Here is a 19,196-nt window from a genome sequence, read left to right as displayed (position 1 = left end):
TGCATCTAAACGAAATTTGCCCATTTCCCCATTTGCCTAGGAAAAAGCCTTTTTAAGTAGAAGGGCCATTGCCAGAAACAGACTCCTGAAGTAGATGCACTGACCACAGTTGCAACACAGGCGTTTGTGCAGGCCTGGCACCCAGGGCCATATCTGAGCTCCAGACAGGCTGAAGCTTCCGCTCTGGCCTGGCTTTCAGAGGTGCTAGCACAGCCTGTCCAGGTCAAGTAGGCCACAGAGTGGTCCCATACTCCTTGAGGAAAATCGGGGGTGGGGGTGGGAGGGCCTGAAAGTGTTCTCAGCCAAGGTCCTAAGGGGCTCTCTCCCAGATCCTCTGTCATTCTGAACCATCATCCAGTTCCCTTCAGTGCCACACCCACCACGTCCTCGAATCTCCTTCCACATCACTGACAATACAAACAGCACCAACAATCAACGTGGTCACGATTAACACATAAGTTTCGATGATAACTTTAAATGCCAGTGGAATCAACTCTTCAAAAGACACGGACTGACTGAATTGATCAAGAAACAAAAGCCAGGGGCTAGAGAGATGGCTCAGTGGTTAAGAGCACTGACTCCTCTTCCAGAGGTCCTGAGTTCAATTCTCTGCAGCCACATGGTAGCTCACAACCATCTGTAATGAGATCTGATGCCCTCTTCTGGTGTGTCTGAAGACAGCTACAGTGTACTCATATAAATAAAATAAATAAATTTTAAAAACAAACAAACAACCCCCCCCCCATCCATCTATCTGTTGCTGCCAAGAAATGAATCTTAGCTGTAACGATAGGCACTGCTAGAAGGATGGACAAAGCACTCCATCAAACAGAACCAGGAAGAAGCAGGTATCATTATCCTAATAACTGACAAAACATCTCAAACTAAAACAAGTCAAAAGAGATAAGGGGGACACTTCATTCTAACCAAAGGGACAATTAACCAAGGAGATGTCACTATCCTAAACATACATGCACCCAGCTCTGTGGTGCCCAATTTCATTTCTAAAAGTCTACTACTGTATTTAAAGACAAATTATCCTCAATCCATTAATAGCTGATTTCAGTACCCTTCTTGTGTCATCTGGACAAAAAATAAACAGAAACACAATTCATTGACATCATACATCTAATTGACTTAACAGATATCTACAGAACATTCCACTAAGCCAGACATGGAAACTTTTCTAAAGTAGACCATATCTGGGACATAAAACAGGTCTTTATATATTCAGGAAGATGGAAATAATTCCTTATATCCTAACAGAACACAATGCAATAAAACTTGAAATTGACACCAAAAAATTTCCAGTCAATATGCAAACTCATGGAGATTTAACAACTCATCACTGGAGTTAATGAAAAGAATCAATCAATCAATCAATCAATCAATCAAAATCCCTGTAACTAAATCAAGGACACCTCTGGCACACATGGAGAGCAGCCCTACAGGGTGAATCTATAAGGTGCCTGTATTAAAGGATCAGAAAGAATGGCTCCAGAAGTTAGACAAGAGGAGCTAAATAAAGAATCCAAGGCCAGATGGATTCACAAAAGAATTCTACCAGACACTCAAAGAGGATCTATAGCCAGTCCTTCACTATTACAAAAAAAAACCAAAAAATCAAACAAAAAAAAAAAGAGCTTGCCTGTAAGAGATTATCTTGGCCATGTTAATTGATTAGGTAGACCCTTTTTAATTGTGGGTGGGGCCATTCCCTGGACAGGGGACCCTGGAGTATACAAAGTGGAGAAAAGGAGCAATTTCATATATGTGTATAAAGTGTTGTCATATTTATTCCTCATATTGTGTCATTCTTATTTGAAATATTTCTGTATAGAAGGAATATTGTCTCTATAAATAATCTTCACATCGACTTTGTTAGATGTGTAGGGAGTCTTTTGTTTGTCATTTGTTTTTCAAGATCATGTTTCTCTGTGTAGCCCTGACTGTCCTGGAACTTGCTCTGTAGACCAGAGTTGGCCTCAAACTCACAGAGATCTGCATGCCTCTGCCTCCCCTAGTATTAAAAGAATGTGCCACCCAGGAGAAGGTTTTTTTTTCTTTTAAAGATTTATTTATTTATTTATTTATTTATTTATTTATTATATGTAAGTACATTGTAGCTGTCTTCAGACACACCAGAAGAGGGCATCAGATCTCATTATGGATGGTTGTGAGCCACCATGTGGTTGGTGGCTCAGAAGAGCAGTCAGTGCTCTTAACTGCTGAGCCATTTCTTTCTCTCTTTTTTTTAAATGACTTATTTAGTTACTTTTATTTTATGTGCATTGGTGTTTTGCCTGCATGTATGTTTGTGTGAGGATGTCGGACCCCCCTGAGGCTGGAGTTGGGACAGTTGTAAGCTATTATATGGATGCGGGGAATTGAACCTGAATTCTCTGGAAAAGCAGCGCGTGATCTTAACTGCTGATCCATCTCTCCAGCCCCAACCCTTAGCTGGCGATTTCAATCAGACTCCATGGTGGCAGGACCTCCATTCCCTTCCCACACCCTTTTAATTAATCTGTTTTTCTGTCCTGCTCAAGATCAGCTGAAGCCTTCACTAGGAAGGTCTCTGCCTCCACTGCAGTGGATTTTTCCCTCTGTGCAGCATAGACCTCCAAGCTTTTGACTGTGCTATCTGTTGTTGTTGTAACAGCACTAGTCTAGAACATGTATATCCCTGCATTTGTCATCTAGTTCAGAGTATAACACCAAATAACACACAGGGAGTTCCAGGAATTCTATAGGAAGTAGGACAGGCTAGTGAAAGGGAGGGCAGCAGCAAGGACTATTTGTTAAAAAGCCAGATGAGCAGCCGGGCCTTAGAGAAAGAGCAAATCAAGAAACTGACCTAAGCTATCTCACCATCTCTAAGAGGAACTACAAAACCCAGGGTTCCCTGCGGCACGAACGGGAAGCGTCCCATCCCGGCGTGACCGCAGTGAGGGGTGGTGTCCCAGCGGCGGGAGATTCAAAACTGGCAGGAGAAGGAACATGGAGCCGTGCGCGGCAGGCCGGGCTCGGACAGCCTGTGAGTGCGGGAAGGATCTGAGGGTGGAGCGGGGTGCTGCTGGTGGGGCTTGGTTTTCGCGGGATTGGCTGCCCGGAGCACTGCTCCCCCGGGAATTCGCCGAAGTGTGCTCCAGGTAACTGAGCTGCAAACCCTTCAAAGGGCGCACTCCCTTTTCCCCAGGTTCTGGGGCTCCAGGGTGAAGGACTCTAGATGATCTAAATGGCCCCTTAAAACTCAGCAGTTACTGTATTTGCCAAAAAGTGCCACGGGACGGGATTCCGCATTGAGACGCTGTCTCCCAAATGACTTGACGCCTGATCACCTGGCCGCTTTTTTAAAATGCAGAACCTGGAGGGCCGGTTTGGCAACGCACTCCAGTAATTCCAACAGTTGCAAAGTGGAAGCCGAAGGTCAAAAGTTCATGGTCATTGTTAGCTACATAGTATATAGAGGATAGCCTGGGCTACCTGAAACATGGTAACTAGGGCTGAGAAAAACTCGGGTTGGTGGGAAGGGTGGAAAGGATTCCACCTGACCATCTGAATGAAAAACAATGTCCATCCACCTCATGAAGGAACGGAAGCTCCAGGAAACCATTTTTTGTTTGTTTGTTTGTCTTTAAGACACTCTGATATGTGGGTGTGTGTGCTGGAGGAGGCGCTCGCCTCCCTTGCTCAAGGCCCCTCCTATTCCACCTAGCTGTGTCCCCAACTCATAACTCTGAGGTGATGTCACTCACTTACTGGTTTATTTTCCATGCTTCAACAACCAACTCTTGTTCCTTTGTAAACTCCCTCAGAGCAACCAGGGGATTTTCTGCTGTTGGCCAGCACTTTCAAATCTGTATTTGGAAGTGTGTGTCTGTTGAACTGCCAATTCAAATAAGCCCAGCCCTTCCTGAAGTCATACTGCAGGATATCCAAGATGAGGAAATGGGATAAGGAGTAAAAATGACGGGAGTGCCCAGTCAAAGACAGAGAGACCATGCTGTCTCTTGTGTATTCTCTGAGCTCGTTTGTTCGTTGCTCCTGTGCACAGCTGTCCCGTGTTTACGTTTATAGTGTGTTCCCCATGAAAAACAGATGGAGAGGTAGTAAGACTGTGGCTAAGGCAAAATAGGAGTGCTCCCTAGCCCAGAAAGGTCTGGCATGAATGAATGACTGTGCTAATGGTTGATGATATCAGCCATGCTCCCAAGGGTGACACTGAAGGGGGTTCATGAAGTAGACTTGAGGAGAAAGATGGGAAGATGACTGGCTGCATAGGAGACAAGGAAATGTCTCTGGCACAGAAGGCTGCAGTATGCTCCCTGATAATGGGTACACTAGGAAGAACTGGGGCACGGAGAGGGTTTCTGTGCTCTGAGGGGACTGCTGAGGGATTATGTTCAGAGCTGAGGTCCCTATCTTGGTTTTTGTTTTTTTTACGATCCATTTTTATTTTTTGGTTTTTCGAGACAGGGTTTCTCTGTGTAGTCCTGGAACTCACTCTGTAGACCAGGCTGGCCTCAAATTCTTGTCTCTGAAGATTTATTTTCTTTCTTTTTTTTTTTTTTTTTTTTTTTTTCTGAGACAGGGCTTCTCTGTATAGCCCTGGTTGTCCTGGAACTCACTCTGTAGATCAGGCTGGCCTTGAACTCAGAAATCCGCCTGCCTCTGCCTCCCAAGTGCTGGGATTATGGGTATGCGCCACCACTGCCCAATATCCATTTTTATTTATGTGCACGTGTCTGTGTAAATATACACCTTGTGTGTATGGGTGCCCACAGAAGCCAGAAGTGGGCATTGGTAGTTGTGAGCTGCCCAGCACTGTGGGTGCTGGGATTCCTATCTAATGCTGCGTTCCTTGCCTATCTCCCCTCACGATTTAGATGAACGCCTCACAGCTGAGGAGATGGATGAGCAGAGGCGACAGAATGTCGCCTATCAGTACCTATGCCGGCTGGAGGAAGCCAAGCGGTAAGCAGGGTCCACTTTTCCTACCTCTGATTCCAGTCACCTGTCCTCAGAGCAAATGCAAACAGACAAGGGGCTGTGCTGCTGGAAAGGGTAAGTTAAAATAGTTTTGTCAAGCCAGGCATGAGACCACACCCCTGTAGTCTCAGTGCTTAGGAGGTAAGAGGATTAAAAAAAGTCAAGGTCAGCCCAAAGGAGGTGGCTCAGTAAAGTGCCTGGCATGCAAGCCTGAAGACCCGAGTTCAGACCCACAGCACACAGAAGAAGCCAGGTACAGAAGCCCGTGCCTGCAATCCCACTACTGGGGAGACAGAGGCAGGCGGATTTCTGAGTTCAAAGCCAGCCTGGTCTACAGAGGTCCCTGACAGCCAGGGCTACACAGAGAAACTCTGTCTCAGGAAAAAAAAAAAAAAAAAAAAAACGAAAAAGAAAACAAAACAAAGTCTTGATTAGTTTCAGGTTCAATAAAAGACGCCATATATTCCTTAGACAAGGTCTCTCACTGAACCTGGAGCTAGGCTGCTGGGGTTACCAGTACTTGTGGCTATGCCTGGGGTTTTATGTGGGTGCAGGTCTTTGAGCTTAGGCCCCCATGCCTGTGTGACTAGCACGCTGACCTGTTGAGTCATTTTTCCACTCCCTTTTTATTTCCTTTAAAAAAAATTTTTTTAATGTATATGATTGTTTTGCCTACATGTTTGTCTGTGTACCATGTGCATGTCTGGTGCCCTTGGAGGCCAGAAGGGGTTATCAGATCCACTGGAACTAGAGTTACAGATGTGTGAGCTGCCATTCAGATGCTGGAATCAAACTCGGGACCTTTTAACTCTGAGCCATCTCTCCAGCGCCCCCCTCCCCTTTTTTTCTTAGCCAATAGTCTCTGTTAACATTTTCCAAAAAGAAGATAGGATGGAGCAGATAGGAAATCAGATGTCTAGCAAGGATAGCTCGAAATAAGGTCTGCTTGGCTCTCTTTGGAAACATACTATCTGTAGACCTCAATATCTGGAGAGTCTGTGTAGGGAGTCACTGTGCCTGACTTGTATAACCTCCAGCAGTAAAATGCATTTATATTCAAAGTGTGCTCAGACTGATAGCTCCCTGATCCTGGCAGCTGCCCGCTGAAGACTGGTGATGCTGGCCTCATTTCTACAGAATGCAGTTGAGTCTCAGAGGTGAACTGAGGAGATCATTTCATCAGACATGACCTTTCTGTACCTAAGTTCTCAGAACCATAAACAATGAGAGAAACGGCAGAGCCCATTTGGTTTGAGTCAGGTGTGTAGCCAGACAAAGTGAGAGGTTACCTTACACAACAGGGTAAGAGTCTGGCTATACCTCCTTGAAGACAGGCTGTAGTGACAGTTTTAGAATTTTGGGTTTTTTGGTTTGGTTTGATTTGGTTTGGTCTTGGTTTTTCGAGACAGGGTTTTTTGGTGTAATCAACTGGCTGTCCTGGACTTGCTTTGTAGACCAGACTGGCCTGGAATTCATTGGGATCCACCTGCCTCTGCCTCTGCTGGAATTAAAGGCATGCCCCACCATGCTCAGCTGTTTTCTATAAAAATACAGACATATTATAAGACTGTGCTTTCATTTTATCCCAGGTGTAGGGATGGGGGGGGGGGGATGCTTTGGACTGTCCACAACAGCTGACTATGATTTGCCTCCTGCTCTAGCAGAGGCGTGTTTCAACAGCTGCATATAGTTTCTGCCATTGTGTGTTGCTTGGAATTCTGGGACCTTTTCAGCGGGTGAGGGCTTTAAGAGGCATTGGTGATGGTTGTTCGTGGGGGTTGGTTGTAGTTTGTTAATAGCCGTAGTAGTCAAAACGAAATTATATTAAGAGATCTCTCTCCCCCTCTATCAAACTGGGAGGGGGAGGAGGATAAAGGGTGGGAAAAAGAAGAACATGTAAAGTAGCAAAGACCAGCTACAGCAGGCAGGTATGGGAGCCACTCAGGGAGGCTTTCCAAGGTGAATGAGGTAAAGGTTGGCTTATTCAGGCCTCTGTGACAGCCTGGGGAAACTGGGGATCAGTAAGCCAATAGGGTAGGGAAGGAATGGAGTGTCAGGTCAAAAGGGATGGGCAGATCCTGCAGGCGCAAGGACCTGTGTGGCCTGCCAGTGGGTAAGACATGCTCTCCTGTTCACAGTTGGATGGAGGTGTGCTTGAAGGAGGAGCTTCCTTCCCCGGTGGAGCTGGAGGAGAGCCTCCGGAATGGAGTGCTACTGGCCAAGCTGGGCCACTGTTTTGCACCCTCTGTGGTCCCCCTGAAGAAGATCTACGACGTGGAGCAGCTACGCTACCAGGTGGACACAGTGTGATTTCTCCCCCTTACCATCTCTCCCCCGCCATGATGCCCCTTCTCACAGCTATGAGGCTATGGTGACCACGTAATTTAATATATGAGCTGGGCGTGGCACACATGCTTTAATCCCAGCACTCAGGCAGCAGAGACAGGCAGATCTCTGTGGTTTGAAGCTGAGGCCAGCCTGGTCTACAAAACATGTCCAAGACAGCTGGGGCTGGCTACACTAAGAAGCCCTGTCTCAAAACAACAACAAAAAAGTCCATATACAGTCATTTTTGAGGATGAAAAGAAGTATAAATAATTGTATGGGGTTAGTATCTATTCACTAGCATCTCTCTGCCATGTGGGTGCTCCCTAACAGCATGGAGCCCTGCTGTCTGGGCCATAAGGTGCCCTGAGGTACAAATGACTGGAGGTTTTTCTAATTACACTGCACACTCCAAGGCTCATGGGCTTTGTCACCCTGAAGGGCCTATCTCGGCTCTCTTTTTATTTTAAGACTTGTTTATTTACTATATGTAAGTACACTGTAGCTATCTTCAGACACACCAGAAGAAGGTGTCAGATCTCATTATGGATGGTTGTGAGCCACCATGTGGTTGCTGGGATTTGAACTCAGGACCTTCTGAAGAGCAGTCAGTGCTCTTAACCACTGAGCCATCTCTCTTCTCCATGCTCTAACCAGCCCGAGCCTCTTGTCCTGAGCCAGCTTGGAAGCCTCACTGCACTGCCCTCTCTGTTCCTGCCTTCCCACTGTCCAGCCCGAACACCATTTCTGGTGGTTTCCGCTATTTTTCTGTTCCACGGGGCAGAGAATCCACAGGATAGCGTCCATTGGATCCTCTTATCCTTCCTCCCCGCTTAAGCTGGCATCTGGGCTCCTCCCATAGGGAGTCCTGAGACCAGTAAAACTTTCCCTCTTTCCTCCCTTTCAGGCAACTGGCTTACATTTCCGGCACACGGATAACATCAACTTTTGGCTCTCTGCGGTAGCCCACATTGGTCTGCCTTCGGTAAGACTCCATGTGATCTAAGAGAAAGTTCCTCCGGGGACTCTGTGCCTTTGAACTAGGTTGTTTGGTCTCTACTGTCACCTCCCTGTGAATGAAAGGAGGGAAGGTCTCCTGGACTGAGGTGCATCAGTACTGTCTTGTGGCGCCCCTGTGTGGTGTAGATGGGGCTACACAGAGAAACCCTGTCTCGAAAAAAAAAAAAAAAGTGAAAGGGAAGCTAGAGAGATGGCTTGAAGGTTAAGTGCATTTAATGTATTTACAGATGATCTGGGTTCAATTCCCCAATATCCACTTGGTTCATAACTATCTGGAACTCCAGTTCCAGGGACCCCTATTCCATCTTCTACTCTCTATAGGCACCAGGCAGGCATGTGGTACACATAAATACATATAAGCAAGACACTTTTACGTATAAAAAAATAAACCTCAATTTAAAAAAAAAAGATTTATTTATTTTATGTATGAGTGTTCTACCTGCATGTACACCTACATGCCAGAAGAGGGCACCAAACTGCATTACAGATGGCTGTGAGCCACCATGTGGTTGCTGGGAATTGAACTCTGGAATAGCAGCCAGTGTTCTTAACAACTGAGCCATCTCTCTAGCCCCATTTTTTTTTTTTTTAAGAGAGACATTTTAGGAGACAGAAGCAGTGGTGGGCGAATGCTGTGCTGGTGTAAGTGGGACTGCTCTCTAGCTTTGGCCCCTTGTTAAGCTGACTGTAACATAGGATGTACTAAGCTTATGTTTCGTTTCTCTCTCTCTCTTTTTAAAAATAATGTTTTATGATTGATTTATTTTTACTTTTATGTATATTGGTTTTCTGCCTACATATATGTCTTTGTGAGGGTGTCAGATCCCTGGAACTGGAGTTTCAGAGAGTTGTGAGCTGCCACGTAGGTGCTGGGAATTGAACCTGGGTCCTTTGGTTGAACCTCTTCCTTTGGAAGAGCAGCAAGTGCTCTTAACCACTGGGCCATCTCTCCAGCCCCAGGTTTCATTTCTTTGAGGTTTTTGCAGATCAGAGGCCCTTGGCTTTGAAAAACAGCGTGGCATGCTTGGTGCCTTTGTGGGTCATAGCAATGCATGCCTTGTTCAGCCTTGCCTAAGCGCACGGCCCAGAGTACATTATCTATGTGGTGAAAATCTCAGATCAAGGACTACACTCACTCGAGCTGAGTGCCTGGGACCTGATTTCCCTACAGGAGACTATAGCCTGCATCCTGTAGCTCCAGAGCTCCCATCTAGTGGTCAGCTGACCCTGAACACTCCGTGACTATGTAACTGGCTGCGTCTTGGCTTACTTAGTAAGCCTTTTTGACATAGATCTAAATGGGAATGGTTATAGGAACTGACTTAGAAGCCTGGGCTGCAGGCACTCCCAGCTCTGGTTGGAGAGGGAGGCATTGTTCAGCATGATCCTCCCTCCCTAGGCCAGCTTGGAAGCTGTATTGCACAGCCCTCCTTGGTGCCGCTCTTCCCAATGTGCAGCAATTGTCTGGTTTCTCCTCTAGATCTTCCTCCCAGAGACCACAGACATCTATGACAAAAAGAACATGCCTCGGGTGATCTACTGCATTCACGCTCTCAGGTGAGACAGCCTGACTTGTCAGCCAGGCTCCTCTACCTGGATCAGCCAAGCGCGATCAGTGCTGTAGAAAGAAAGGAGGGTGATAGCCGACTGAGCAGTTTTGGGTATTTACCTTCATAAGTGTGCCCCTGAGCACATGTGTGTGTGAGCCTTGCAAATGAAGGAACAGCAGGATAAAGCCATGACTGGGACGTGAATGAGTCAGAACCAGGGCCCATCAGGAGCATCTCATGCAAGCCACTTAGTGCCAGCATGGGAGGCTACTTGGTTCTATTCACAGGCAGGCATTACAGCTGGCCGAATCATAGAATGGACCTGGCCAGATCCCGGGTCCCCTCAGTGTCACCTCTTCACACCTTCTCTTCCCGGACCCTTCTTTGCCTCCATTTCTGGCCTCTGTGGCTGTGTTTGCTGTAATCTTCCTCTTGTCTCCACTGTGACTTCTGCTGCAGCGTGCCCTCTGTGGAGCCGCCACAGCTATAGAGACTTGTATGGTATTTTATTCCTTCTGTGGCTCTTGTCTCGGCTGGCTATTCCCATGCACTGGAGTGACTGGAGGGCAACTGCTAAGTGCTCTCCACCTCTGGGTCTCCATCGTCATTTTACACACCTGTGGTCAAGGTGTGGAGGTTAGTACATCTCAGTGTGTCCTAATACCTTCTGTCCTTCCCAGTCTCTTCCTCTTCCGGCTGGGATTGGCTCCACAGATCCATGACCTGTATGGGAAAGTGAAATTCACAGGTAAGCCAGCTCCTTTCCTTTGTCCATAGACTAAGCAGGGGTTTGGGGGTTCTGGGTCTAATGAAGAGCATCCCTGGCGTCATTGCAGCTGAGGAACTCAGCAACATCGCCTCTGAACTGGCCAAATATGGCCTCCAGTTACCAGCCTTCAGCAAGATCGGGGGCATCCTGGCCAATGAGTTTTCAGCCGATGAGGCTGCAGGTAGGGCTGGACTCTGCCCCTGGGTAGGATGTGGGAGCATGGGGCCCCATGGAGGGGAGGGGGCGCCACTGCAAGCTTCAAAGCCCTTGAGTGGGCTCTGGCACCTCATCCACAGGCAAGGGGGTCAAGCTCCCTGGTGCTACAGCCAACTGTGCTCTGGTCTGGGTCCCTTCTGGCTTCTTGACCTTGCTGTGTTACCCCTCCAAGTCCACGCAGCTATTCTGGCCATCAATGATGCCGTGGAGCGAGGGGTGGTGGAGGACACTCTGGTCACCTTGCAGAATCCCAATGCTCTCCTGGGGAATCTTCGAGAACCTCTGGCAGCCGTCTACCAAGAGCTGCTGGCCCTAGCCAAGATGGAGAAGGCGGCCAATGCCAGGAATCACGTAAGGAGAAACCTTGGGTTATAGGGGCCAGGAAGTTGAGAGGCCTAGGGAGTCTCAAGCGGGAACTAGGACTGCAGTTTGTCCTGCCTCGGGGGACCGTTGAGAAGGAGCAGAAGAGCTGGAGGGTGATCTCTGTGAGGGGGCAGGCTGGAGGGATGAGCCTCAGGCAGCTGAAGTGGGTCTGGAAGGAAACATGAGCTCTGAGGCCAGACTGCAGAGTCTACTGGCCGACTGGCTTAATTGTCTGGGAGTAGACCCCACGTACTCCTCAGTCCTCAGCAGGCTGGTCTTGGCCTGGCTGTCTGTCGGTCTGCAGAAATAACAAGGATAGGGAGGAAGAGATTGCACTGTCATCGTCCCCCCCCCCGCCCCCTCCCCCCCAAGTCTCTCTCCATCTCACTTTTACAGGACGATGGTCAGGATCAGGACGTCTATGAATCCTGCCTCACCCAGGCAGAGATCCAGGGCCACATCAACCTCGCCAACGGTAAGAGATGACTGGGAGAGCCTGGGATGCTCTACGCAGCCCCATGGCCTTATGTGAGCCAGAGCCTGCCCTAGGGAAAGATCAGAGGCCAGGGACGCTGTGTCCTACTCTCTGGCTTCAGCAGAGAGGTTCTTACCAGAGAGATCCTATGGGGATGGAGAGCTATTAAGACAGGCTAATGGGCAAGGCTTTCAGTTCATGGGCCTGGGGTGGATATTGAATTCAGGTCCTTCAGTAATAATAATACCACGTACCTGTGGTCCCAGCAGTCAGGAGGCCAAGCAGGAAGATTCAGAGTTCAAGACCTCACAGGGCCATATTGTGGGACTTTCTCAAAAGCACAGGAAAGAGGGAAGAAAGCAAAGAAGGAAGGATGTGGGTCGATGGGGTAGAGAAGGCAGCGGGCTCCACTCATTTGTCTGATCGGATCAGAGTGTTCTCGGGGGTCTGGGACAGTTAGACAGGAGGGCTGTGAGGAGCAAGAGGAAGATAGAGGCTGGCCCACACGGCCCTCTGTGTTAGAGGTCAAGGACAGAAGTGACTTTTAAGAGGTCAGAAGAAGGTAGATTTCCAGGAGTGGCTGGGGTGCATAGGGGTAAGATGCCACACGCTTGGAGATGTTCTGTCTTTCAGTCCAGGGGGCGCTGGAAGTTGTTGATGACGCTCTGGAGAGGCAGAACCCTGGGGCCTTGCTTGAGGCCCTTCATGACCCTGTCCTGGCCCTACAAGGGGTGAGAGGAGCCTTTGCTGACTGGTACCTGGAACAGCTGACTTCAGACCGAGAGCAGAAATCACAGGTCCGCTCTGGCCAGCACCTGTCTCCCCCTAGGGTGGGAAACGGCCTCTTACATGCATGTCATCGCTGACTCCATATCTAAATGACTGAGTCACTGCGCAAAGCCTTGTGGACCAGGCGGGCTGTCTGGGTCTGCTTAGAGTCCCTCAGAGGGAGATGGAAGAACCAGGCCAGTCCATTAGGTAACAATATGCTTCCCATTGCTGAATTGGGATCTTGACTTATCAATTTTGTTTCCAATGCTGTGACCCCTCTCCCACATTTTTTCGTGTATATGTGTCCAGGGTATGGGTGTATGTCTATAGTTGTGTGCCCATGAGGGAGGGCCAATGTGTGAGCATGTGTATAGGGGGCCCCAAAGATGGTGTCAGGAGGAGTCACTCCTCCACCTTATTCACTGAGCCAGGTTCTCGTAACTGAACCCAGAGCTCACCAGTATGCCTGGTCTCACTAGGCAGCTCGATCTGGGAGTCTTGTCTCTTGCATTTGAAGCTACAACTACAGGCAAGATTTCTAAGGGTTCTGGAGATTCAAAGCCCAGGCCTCTTACTTCTGTGGTAAGCACTTTAGCCAGGAAGCCAACTCTCCAGCCCTCAATGCTTTGGCTTAATGTTTGGTGTTATTTTAGATGTATTCAGGGTTAAGAATCAATTAGAGTGCTAGAGATAGGTAGGCCAGGTCCTCCTACCTGAAGGGAGAGGCGGGACTGAGGACTGGCAGGTCCCAGTACTCATTCATGACCTGGGAACTCTCTTTTCCTGCACCTCTGCCCTCTTGCAGGAGCTGGGCCTGGTGAGACTTCTAGAAAAGGAGGAGATCCAGGCTGGTGTGGCTGTAGCCAATGAGAAGGGGGATGAAGAGCAAGCTAGTAAGTCATCTCCAGGTGGGGGCTGCTGGCCCTTGCCAGTGTATCTTGGCCCTTTACTGGCATATGTATTGGACAACGCAAACTCCCCAAATCCAGCTCCAAGCCTGACAAGGAACTTTACCCTTCGTGCCCTCTGTCCTCTGCACCCCCTGGAGGGACACATGGAAGATCATGACATCTTGTTGCCAATCAGGACTAGGCTCCTTCTGGGGACTTAGCTTCTAATTCTGTTTATGCCTGTTTATATTTCTTTGGCTTCTAAAATGTGATTTCTCAGGTAAGGATTTCCAATTCAGGGTCCTATGAGCTCACTTCATTCCTGAGCGCCAGGGGTGATCTTGGCACAGATCTCTCAGTAGTACAGCTCTCCGTTCTTGGTTAGGTTTTGTTTTTGTTTTTTGAGATAAGATCAGATCTTACTGTGTAGCTCAAGCTGGCCTGGAGCACAAGTGACACTGTTAGCTTAGTGCTCCCGTTATACCTCCTGAGTGCTCCCGTTACAGGTGTGAGCCACCACTCCCAACCGGCTCATTCACTCTTGTTTGTTTGTTTGTTTGTTTGTTTGTTTATTTATTTTAGATTTATTTGGGTAGTGGTGGCGGTGCGCGCCTTTAATCCCAGCACTTGGGAGGTAGAGGCAGGAGGATCTCTGAGTTTGAGGACAGCAAAGGCAACACAGAGCTACCCCGTGGGGGATGGGGGTGGTAAGAGGATGTATTTGCTTTTATATATTTATATCCATAAGTGGTTTGCTTGCATGTATGTCTGCACACTGTATGCCTGCAGTGCCCACAGAGACCAAAAGATGCTATCAGATCCCTGGAACTGAAGTTACGGATGGCTACAAGCCACCATGTGGGTGCTAGGAACCGAATCCTCTCCTCTGCAAGAGCATCAAGTGTTCTGGTCTGCTGAGCTGTCTCTCCAGCCCTGGCTCCTTCACTCTTTTTTGTTTGTTTGTTTTTGTTTTGATTTTCGAGACAGGGTTTCTCTGTGTAGCCTTGACTGTCCTGGAACTCACTCTGTAGACTAGGCTGGCCTCGAACTCAGAAATCCGCCTGCCTCTGCCTCCCAAGTGCTGGGATTAAAGGCGTGCACCACCACCACCTGGCAGGCTCCTTCACTCTTTATCCCACACTTTGGGTTTTTGTTTTTTTTTTCTTTTTTTGTCTGTTTATTTGTCATGTTTTTGCAGACAGGGTTGTTTCTCTCTATAACCCTGGCTCTCCTAGAACTAAGCCTGTAGACCAGGCTGGCCTTGAACTCACAGAGATCCTGACTCCCAAGTGCTGGTATGAAAAGTGTGCACCACCACTGCCTGGTCCCCTTGTTCTTCCTTGATTCCTTCTCAGCCCCTGGCCTCTGGGCCTCATTTCCCCGACACTTCACCTGTCAGAAGCCGGTGAAACATCTCCAACGCTGTCTCCAAGGCGTCAGTAAAGTCATTTGCTTGCTCTCAGTCAGAATCCCTCCTCTTCCAACATGGCCACAGCACTGGGGTGGGGCCGCTTCTAGAACTGGCCACTGTATCTTTTCATGTCCTTATTCCTCCTCCCAAGGGTGCGTGCTCCTCAGAGCCAGTGTCCATTTCTGCTGGTATTTGACTGGCCCCAGAGTGGATAAACTCTAACCACACTGTGTGCCATGGCTGCTCTTAGCCTCCTCCACCTGCTGTGGTGCAAATGGAGTTAAAATGGAGCTGGCTCTTTATTCCTCTCACTGTCACTAGGGTTTGGTCCCTAGAGCCCCTTGACTCACTTCATCTTAGTTCCGCGCCATTGCCACCTGTCAATCTTGTTCTTGCTGCCTTAGGAACTTGCCTCTGCTGTGACAGCCACTTTCTGCTGCCTTCTGAGCTATGTACGCAGCTCCTGGGCCTACCACGCTGCCTTACACAGAGCCTCTCATTTAAAGTGCCCCATCCCCCTTTCCTGCAGAACATTTAGGAATGCATTTTGAATCTAGTAGAATGGCTTTCTAGAAGCGTCACAAAGCCATTTCCCTTAGAGGTTCCAGCAGAGCCTGGCTGGTAAGGACAGCCGAGATAAGGGGACCACTCCGCCTATGTGGCTTCTTGCTGTCCTCCTCTGCAGTGCTCCAGGCTGTGTGGAGGATCAACAAAGCCATCCGGAGGGGAGTGGCTGCTGACACCGTGAAGGAGCTCATGTGCCCTGAAGCCCAGCTGCCCCGAGTCTACCCCTTTGCCTCTGCTTTTTACCAGCAAGAGCTGACTCTCCTCCAGAAGCAGCAACAGGGGGTAAGCTCTGGGGGTCCCAGGCAGCTGCTGGGATAGCTGGTTCTTGGATGGCCAGAAATCAGGATGTTAGGAATGATAGAAATTATGGCAGCCAGTGCTGCTGCACACGCTGTGCCAGCAACAGCCCTACTAGGTGAGCTCTGGTTTCCTGCTTCAGAGGTAAGAATTGGGGGCTCAGCTGATTGGTAGGATGTGCTTTAACCACCAGGCTGCCCCACCTAACTCCTGTCCACACAGCTCTCTGATAGCATGAGCTTTCCTTAGAGTCATCCCTGTCGGCTGCAGGAGTTAGAGTGCTCCCAGGGGGTCAGGCAGAGGCAGAGAGAAAATGATGTAGGCTGAATGATGTAGGTTTTACAGCAAGGACCAGAAAAATAGAGCAAGCAGTTTTAGAGGAAGTCTGGGAAGGCTTCCTGGAAGAGACTGCACAGTGACTCCGTCCATAGAACATTTACTGTGGACACGACCTGCACACAGCACTCATCTTCAGCAAGGGCATGGTGACAGCAGCCGTGGGACAGAAACACAAGGGGTGACAGCAGAGCGCTGAGGGCTGTGGACCTGAGAGTTTAAGTATGACTTGTGACACTGGCAGTCCGCTTACTTTCTCTGCTTCTCCGTTTCTTCATAAATGGTAGCAATCTCACAGGATTGCCCCAAGGACTCCGTGAGTTAGTGTGTGTGCCTAGAGAAGCACCTAGCCAAGTCTCAGCAGTCATTATTGTCCTTTGCAGCTCTCCTTGTTGAATACAGGTAGAGTGCGCCAGACAAAGGAGGCAGCCTAAGGGGTGTTTGAAGAGAAGAGGGTTGGGAAATAGAGCCTGGGCCTCATGGTGTGTAGCGTAGCATGAGATAGCCACTTGGTCTTCTCTGCCTAGGGCCTTGTGCAGTTCTGTCTCTGTCTATCTGACTCTCCCCCCAGCCCCATCTCATCCTTTTTGGCTTTTTCAGACATCATCTCACATAGCTCATGCTGGCCTCCAACTTGTTAACTTTGTTATATAGATGAGGATGGCCTTGAACTCCTGATTTTCCTGCCTCTGCCTCTGCCTCTGCCTCCTGAGTATGGGACCACAGGCACTCACCCCTACAAGTAGCTTAATGCAGTTCTTGATGGGACATGGGGACCAGAAGGCTGCTGGCAGAAGTCACATTTTGAGTGTGGGCTCTGTAGCTCCATTTAAGATATGTTCGTCAGGGCTGGTGAGATGGCTCAGTGGTTAAGAGCGCCGACTGCTCTTCCAAAGGTCCTGAGTTCAAATCCCAGCAACCACATGGTGACTCATAATCATTCGGAACGAAATCTGATGCGCTCTCTGGAGTGTCTGAAGACAGCTACAATGTACTCACATATAATAAATATTTTTTAAAAAAAGATATGTTCGTAGCGATAGGCTTGGCTAGGGAAGGGATATTAATGGTACCTACCTCATTTGGCTTGTTATGGAAAGAAAGACGATACTGTGTGTGATGTCTTCATTACCATGTTCACAGTAAACATCCCCAGGTATAGAGAATAAATGTTGGTGAGTGAATGCATCCTTGGTGTTGAGCAAGAGTACTGTGGGTAGATGAATATGGCCCAGGTGCAGGCCAGGTGTAGCCCAGGTGTTGAGCATAAGTACTGTAGGTGGATGAAAGTGGTTCAGGTGTGGCCCTTGGGAATGGAGCAAGGAAGGGGCAACAGTCCCCCAACTCCCCTCACATCTCTTCCTCTACAGGAGCTGGGCCAGGAGGAGCTCTTTGTGGCTGTGGAGATGCTGTCAGCTGTGGTTCTGATTAACCGTGCTCTGGAAGCTGGAGATGTCTGTGCCTTTTGGGACAATCTAGTGAATCCCGCAACTGGCCTGGCCCAGGTAGAAGAAGAAAATGCCCAACGGTGAGTGAGAAAGTTTGACCCACATGTCGGAAGTAAAGGGATAGCATGAAGATGCTGACACTGGGCAGACGGTGGACAGTTCTGCTCGAAGTTGCCCCTCCTGGGTTTCTTCCCCAGTTGGGGAGCACAAGATCATCCCCCTTCATTTCCACTTTTTTTCAGAGCAAATGTTTGAGTGCCTACACACTGCCAGGTGCCACTCTAGGTGTTGAAAACAGTGACTGAAACCAAGCATATACATACGCAGGACTTATAACTGGATGGACACAGCTACTGGATGGGCCAAACAAAACGGGACAGAGTGGGTGTGGAACAGTTTTTTAGCCACAAAATGTAGTTATAGATGGCTTTTAGGGCATGTGGAGAAGGACAAGGAGCCAGAGTTAGTCCCATGATTCTCTTCAGGACAGGACAGTGTCCTAGGTGCACTCACAGAACATCAGGAAAGGCTTGGAAGCAGCTCAATGGTAGAGGGCTTGCTTTGCATGCCTGAGGCTCTGAGTTTAACCTCCCAGCGTTGCAAAAATAAAAACAAAGACTACCAAGAAGCCAGAGTGTTGAGAAGCTAAACAGAGTGAGGCAGGGAAGGAGTGGGCTAACAGGAACTAACCTGTGTCCTCCAACAAGGAAGGAAGCTGTGAGCTGTTTGGCACAAAAGGAGCCCATTTGACCTGCTTTACCAAGATCATCCTAGCTGCTGTGCTGAGACTCCACCACAGGGCCAGGGCCCGGGCCCAGGCAGAGCGGCAAGGATGCCTTTAGGCATGCTGCTAGTTCCACAGTGGAAACAGCAGGAGCGGGAAGAAGGTGGCGAAGTGTGAATGTATTCTGATCTGACAGGGCTTGGTGGCAGAGGGAACCGAGAGGGAAATGACTCAACAGATGTTCATCCAGAAGGGACAGGCTGAGGCGCAGAGGCAGACCAGGGTGATTGGGAGTTCAGATGATACGGGCTGGGGTGTTTCAGACCTCCACTGGCATTTGGGTGCAAATCCTTGGGAGGCCCCAGGGCCTGTGAGGGATGGACGTATGCTTTGGGGGTTCATTAACCTAAGTCTGGAGAGTGAGTGAGATCTGAGGTAAGAACATGGATGGAAAAGGGGTCTGAAGCTTGAAGGGCTCCGTGCTCCACACAGGAAGGGGGCTTGGAACCGTCTGTGAAGGGAGAAGAGACCCTGGAAATTATGGCGTCCCAGGGAGGAACCAACTCAAAGCTTTCTCCACTTGGTGGCTGTGTGCTTACCCACTCGTGACTACTCATGTCACTTCTCTTCTTTGTTGCTAGTTACTTTGATGCCCTGGTGAAGGTTCAGCAGCTTCAAGGAACACATAGAGGCATCCTGAGCTGGAATGACCTGCAGGCTGCTGTGAGCCAGGTCAATGAACAGGTCCAGGAAGAAACTGATCGTGAGTACCCCTTCAGACAGCCCCCCCTCAGACAACTCCCTCAGATACCTCCCCTTAGACAGCTCCCTTCATATAACCCCCCTCAGACAGCTCCCCTTCAGATAGTCTCCCTCAGACATCTCCCCCCTCAGACAGCTCCCCTCAGACAACCCCCCTCAGACATCTTCCCCTCAGACAACTCCCCTCAGATATCCCCCCTCAGACAGCTCCCCTCAGATATCCCCCCGCAGACAGCCCCGCTCAGACCGCCCCGACTCAGACATCTCCCTTCAGACAGCC

General features: G+C 49.0%; 1 protein-coding gene across 1 annotated transcript in view; it reads left to right on the top strand.

Moving 5' to 3' along the window:
• The first annotated feature begins 2,995 nt into the window (after positions 1 to 2,995).
• The window catches only part of Iqgap3 (IQ motif containing GTPase activating protein 3), a 39,354-nt gene continuing 23,153 nt past the window's right edge, over positions 2,996 to 19,196 (top strand). Inside the window, exons 1-14 of the mRNA XM_021157888.2 lie at positions 2,996 to 3,037; positions 4,890 to 4,977; positions 7,131 to 7,287; positions 8,225 to 8,302; positions 9,818 to 9,894; positions 10,568 to 10,635; positions 10,724 to 10,837; positions 11,045 to 11,223; positions 11,632 to 11,710; positions 12,344 to 12,507; positions 13,287 to 13,374; positions 15,468 to 15,631; positions 17,353 to 17,510; positions 18,796 to 18,917. Of these exons, the coding sequence (XP_021013547.1) occupies positions 3,001 to 3,037; positions 4,890 to 4,977; positions 7,131 to 7,287; positions 8,225 to 8,302; positions 9,818 to 9,894; positions 10,568 to 10,635; positions 10,724 to 10,837; positions 11,045 to 11,223; positions 11,632 to 11,710; positions 12,344 to 12,507; positions 13,287 to 13,374; positions 15,468 to 15,631; positions 17,353 to 17,510; positions 18,796 to 18,917 (1,573 nt within the window). The 5' untranslated portion in view covers positions 2,996 to 3,000. The remainder of the gene's footprint in view (positions 3,038 to 4,889; positions 4,978 to 7,130; positions 7,288 to 8,224; positions 8,303 to 9,817; positions 9,895 to 10,567; positions 10,636 to 10,723; positions 10,838 to 11,044; positions 11,224 to 11,631; positions 11,711 to 12,343; positions 12,508 to 13,286; positions 13,375 to 15,467; positions 15,632 to 17,352; positions 17,511 to 18,795; positions 18,918 to 19,196) is intronic.

The sequence above is a fragment of the Mus caroli genome, unplaced genomic scaffold, assembly GCF_978045245.1.
Source record: "Mus caroli unplaced genomic scaffold, Mus_caroli_1 scaffold_3, whole genome shotgun sequence".
Classification (NCBI taxonomy): Eukaryota; Metazoa; Chordata; class Mammalia; order Rodentia; family Muridae; genus Mus; species Mus caroli.
The sequence above is the reverse complement of the archived record's forward strand: the minus strand, read 5'-3'. Positions and strand labels throughout refer to the sequence as shown.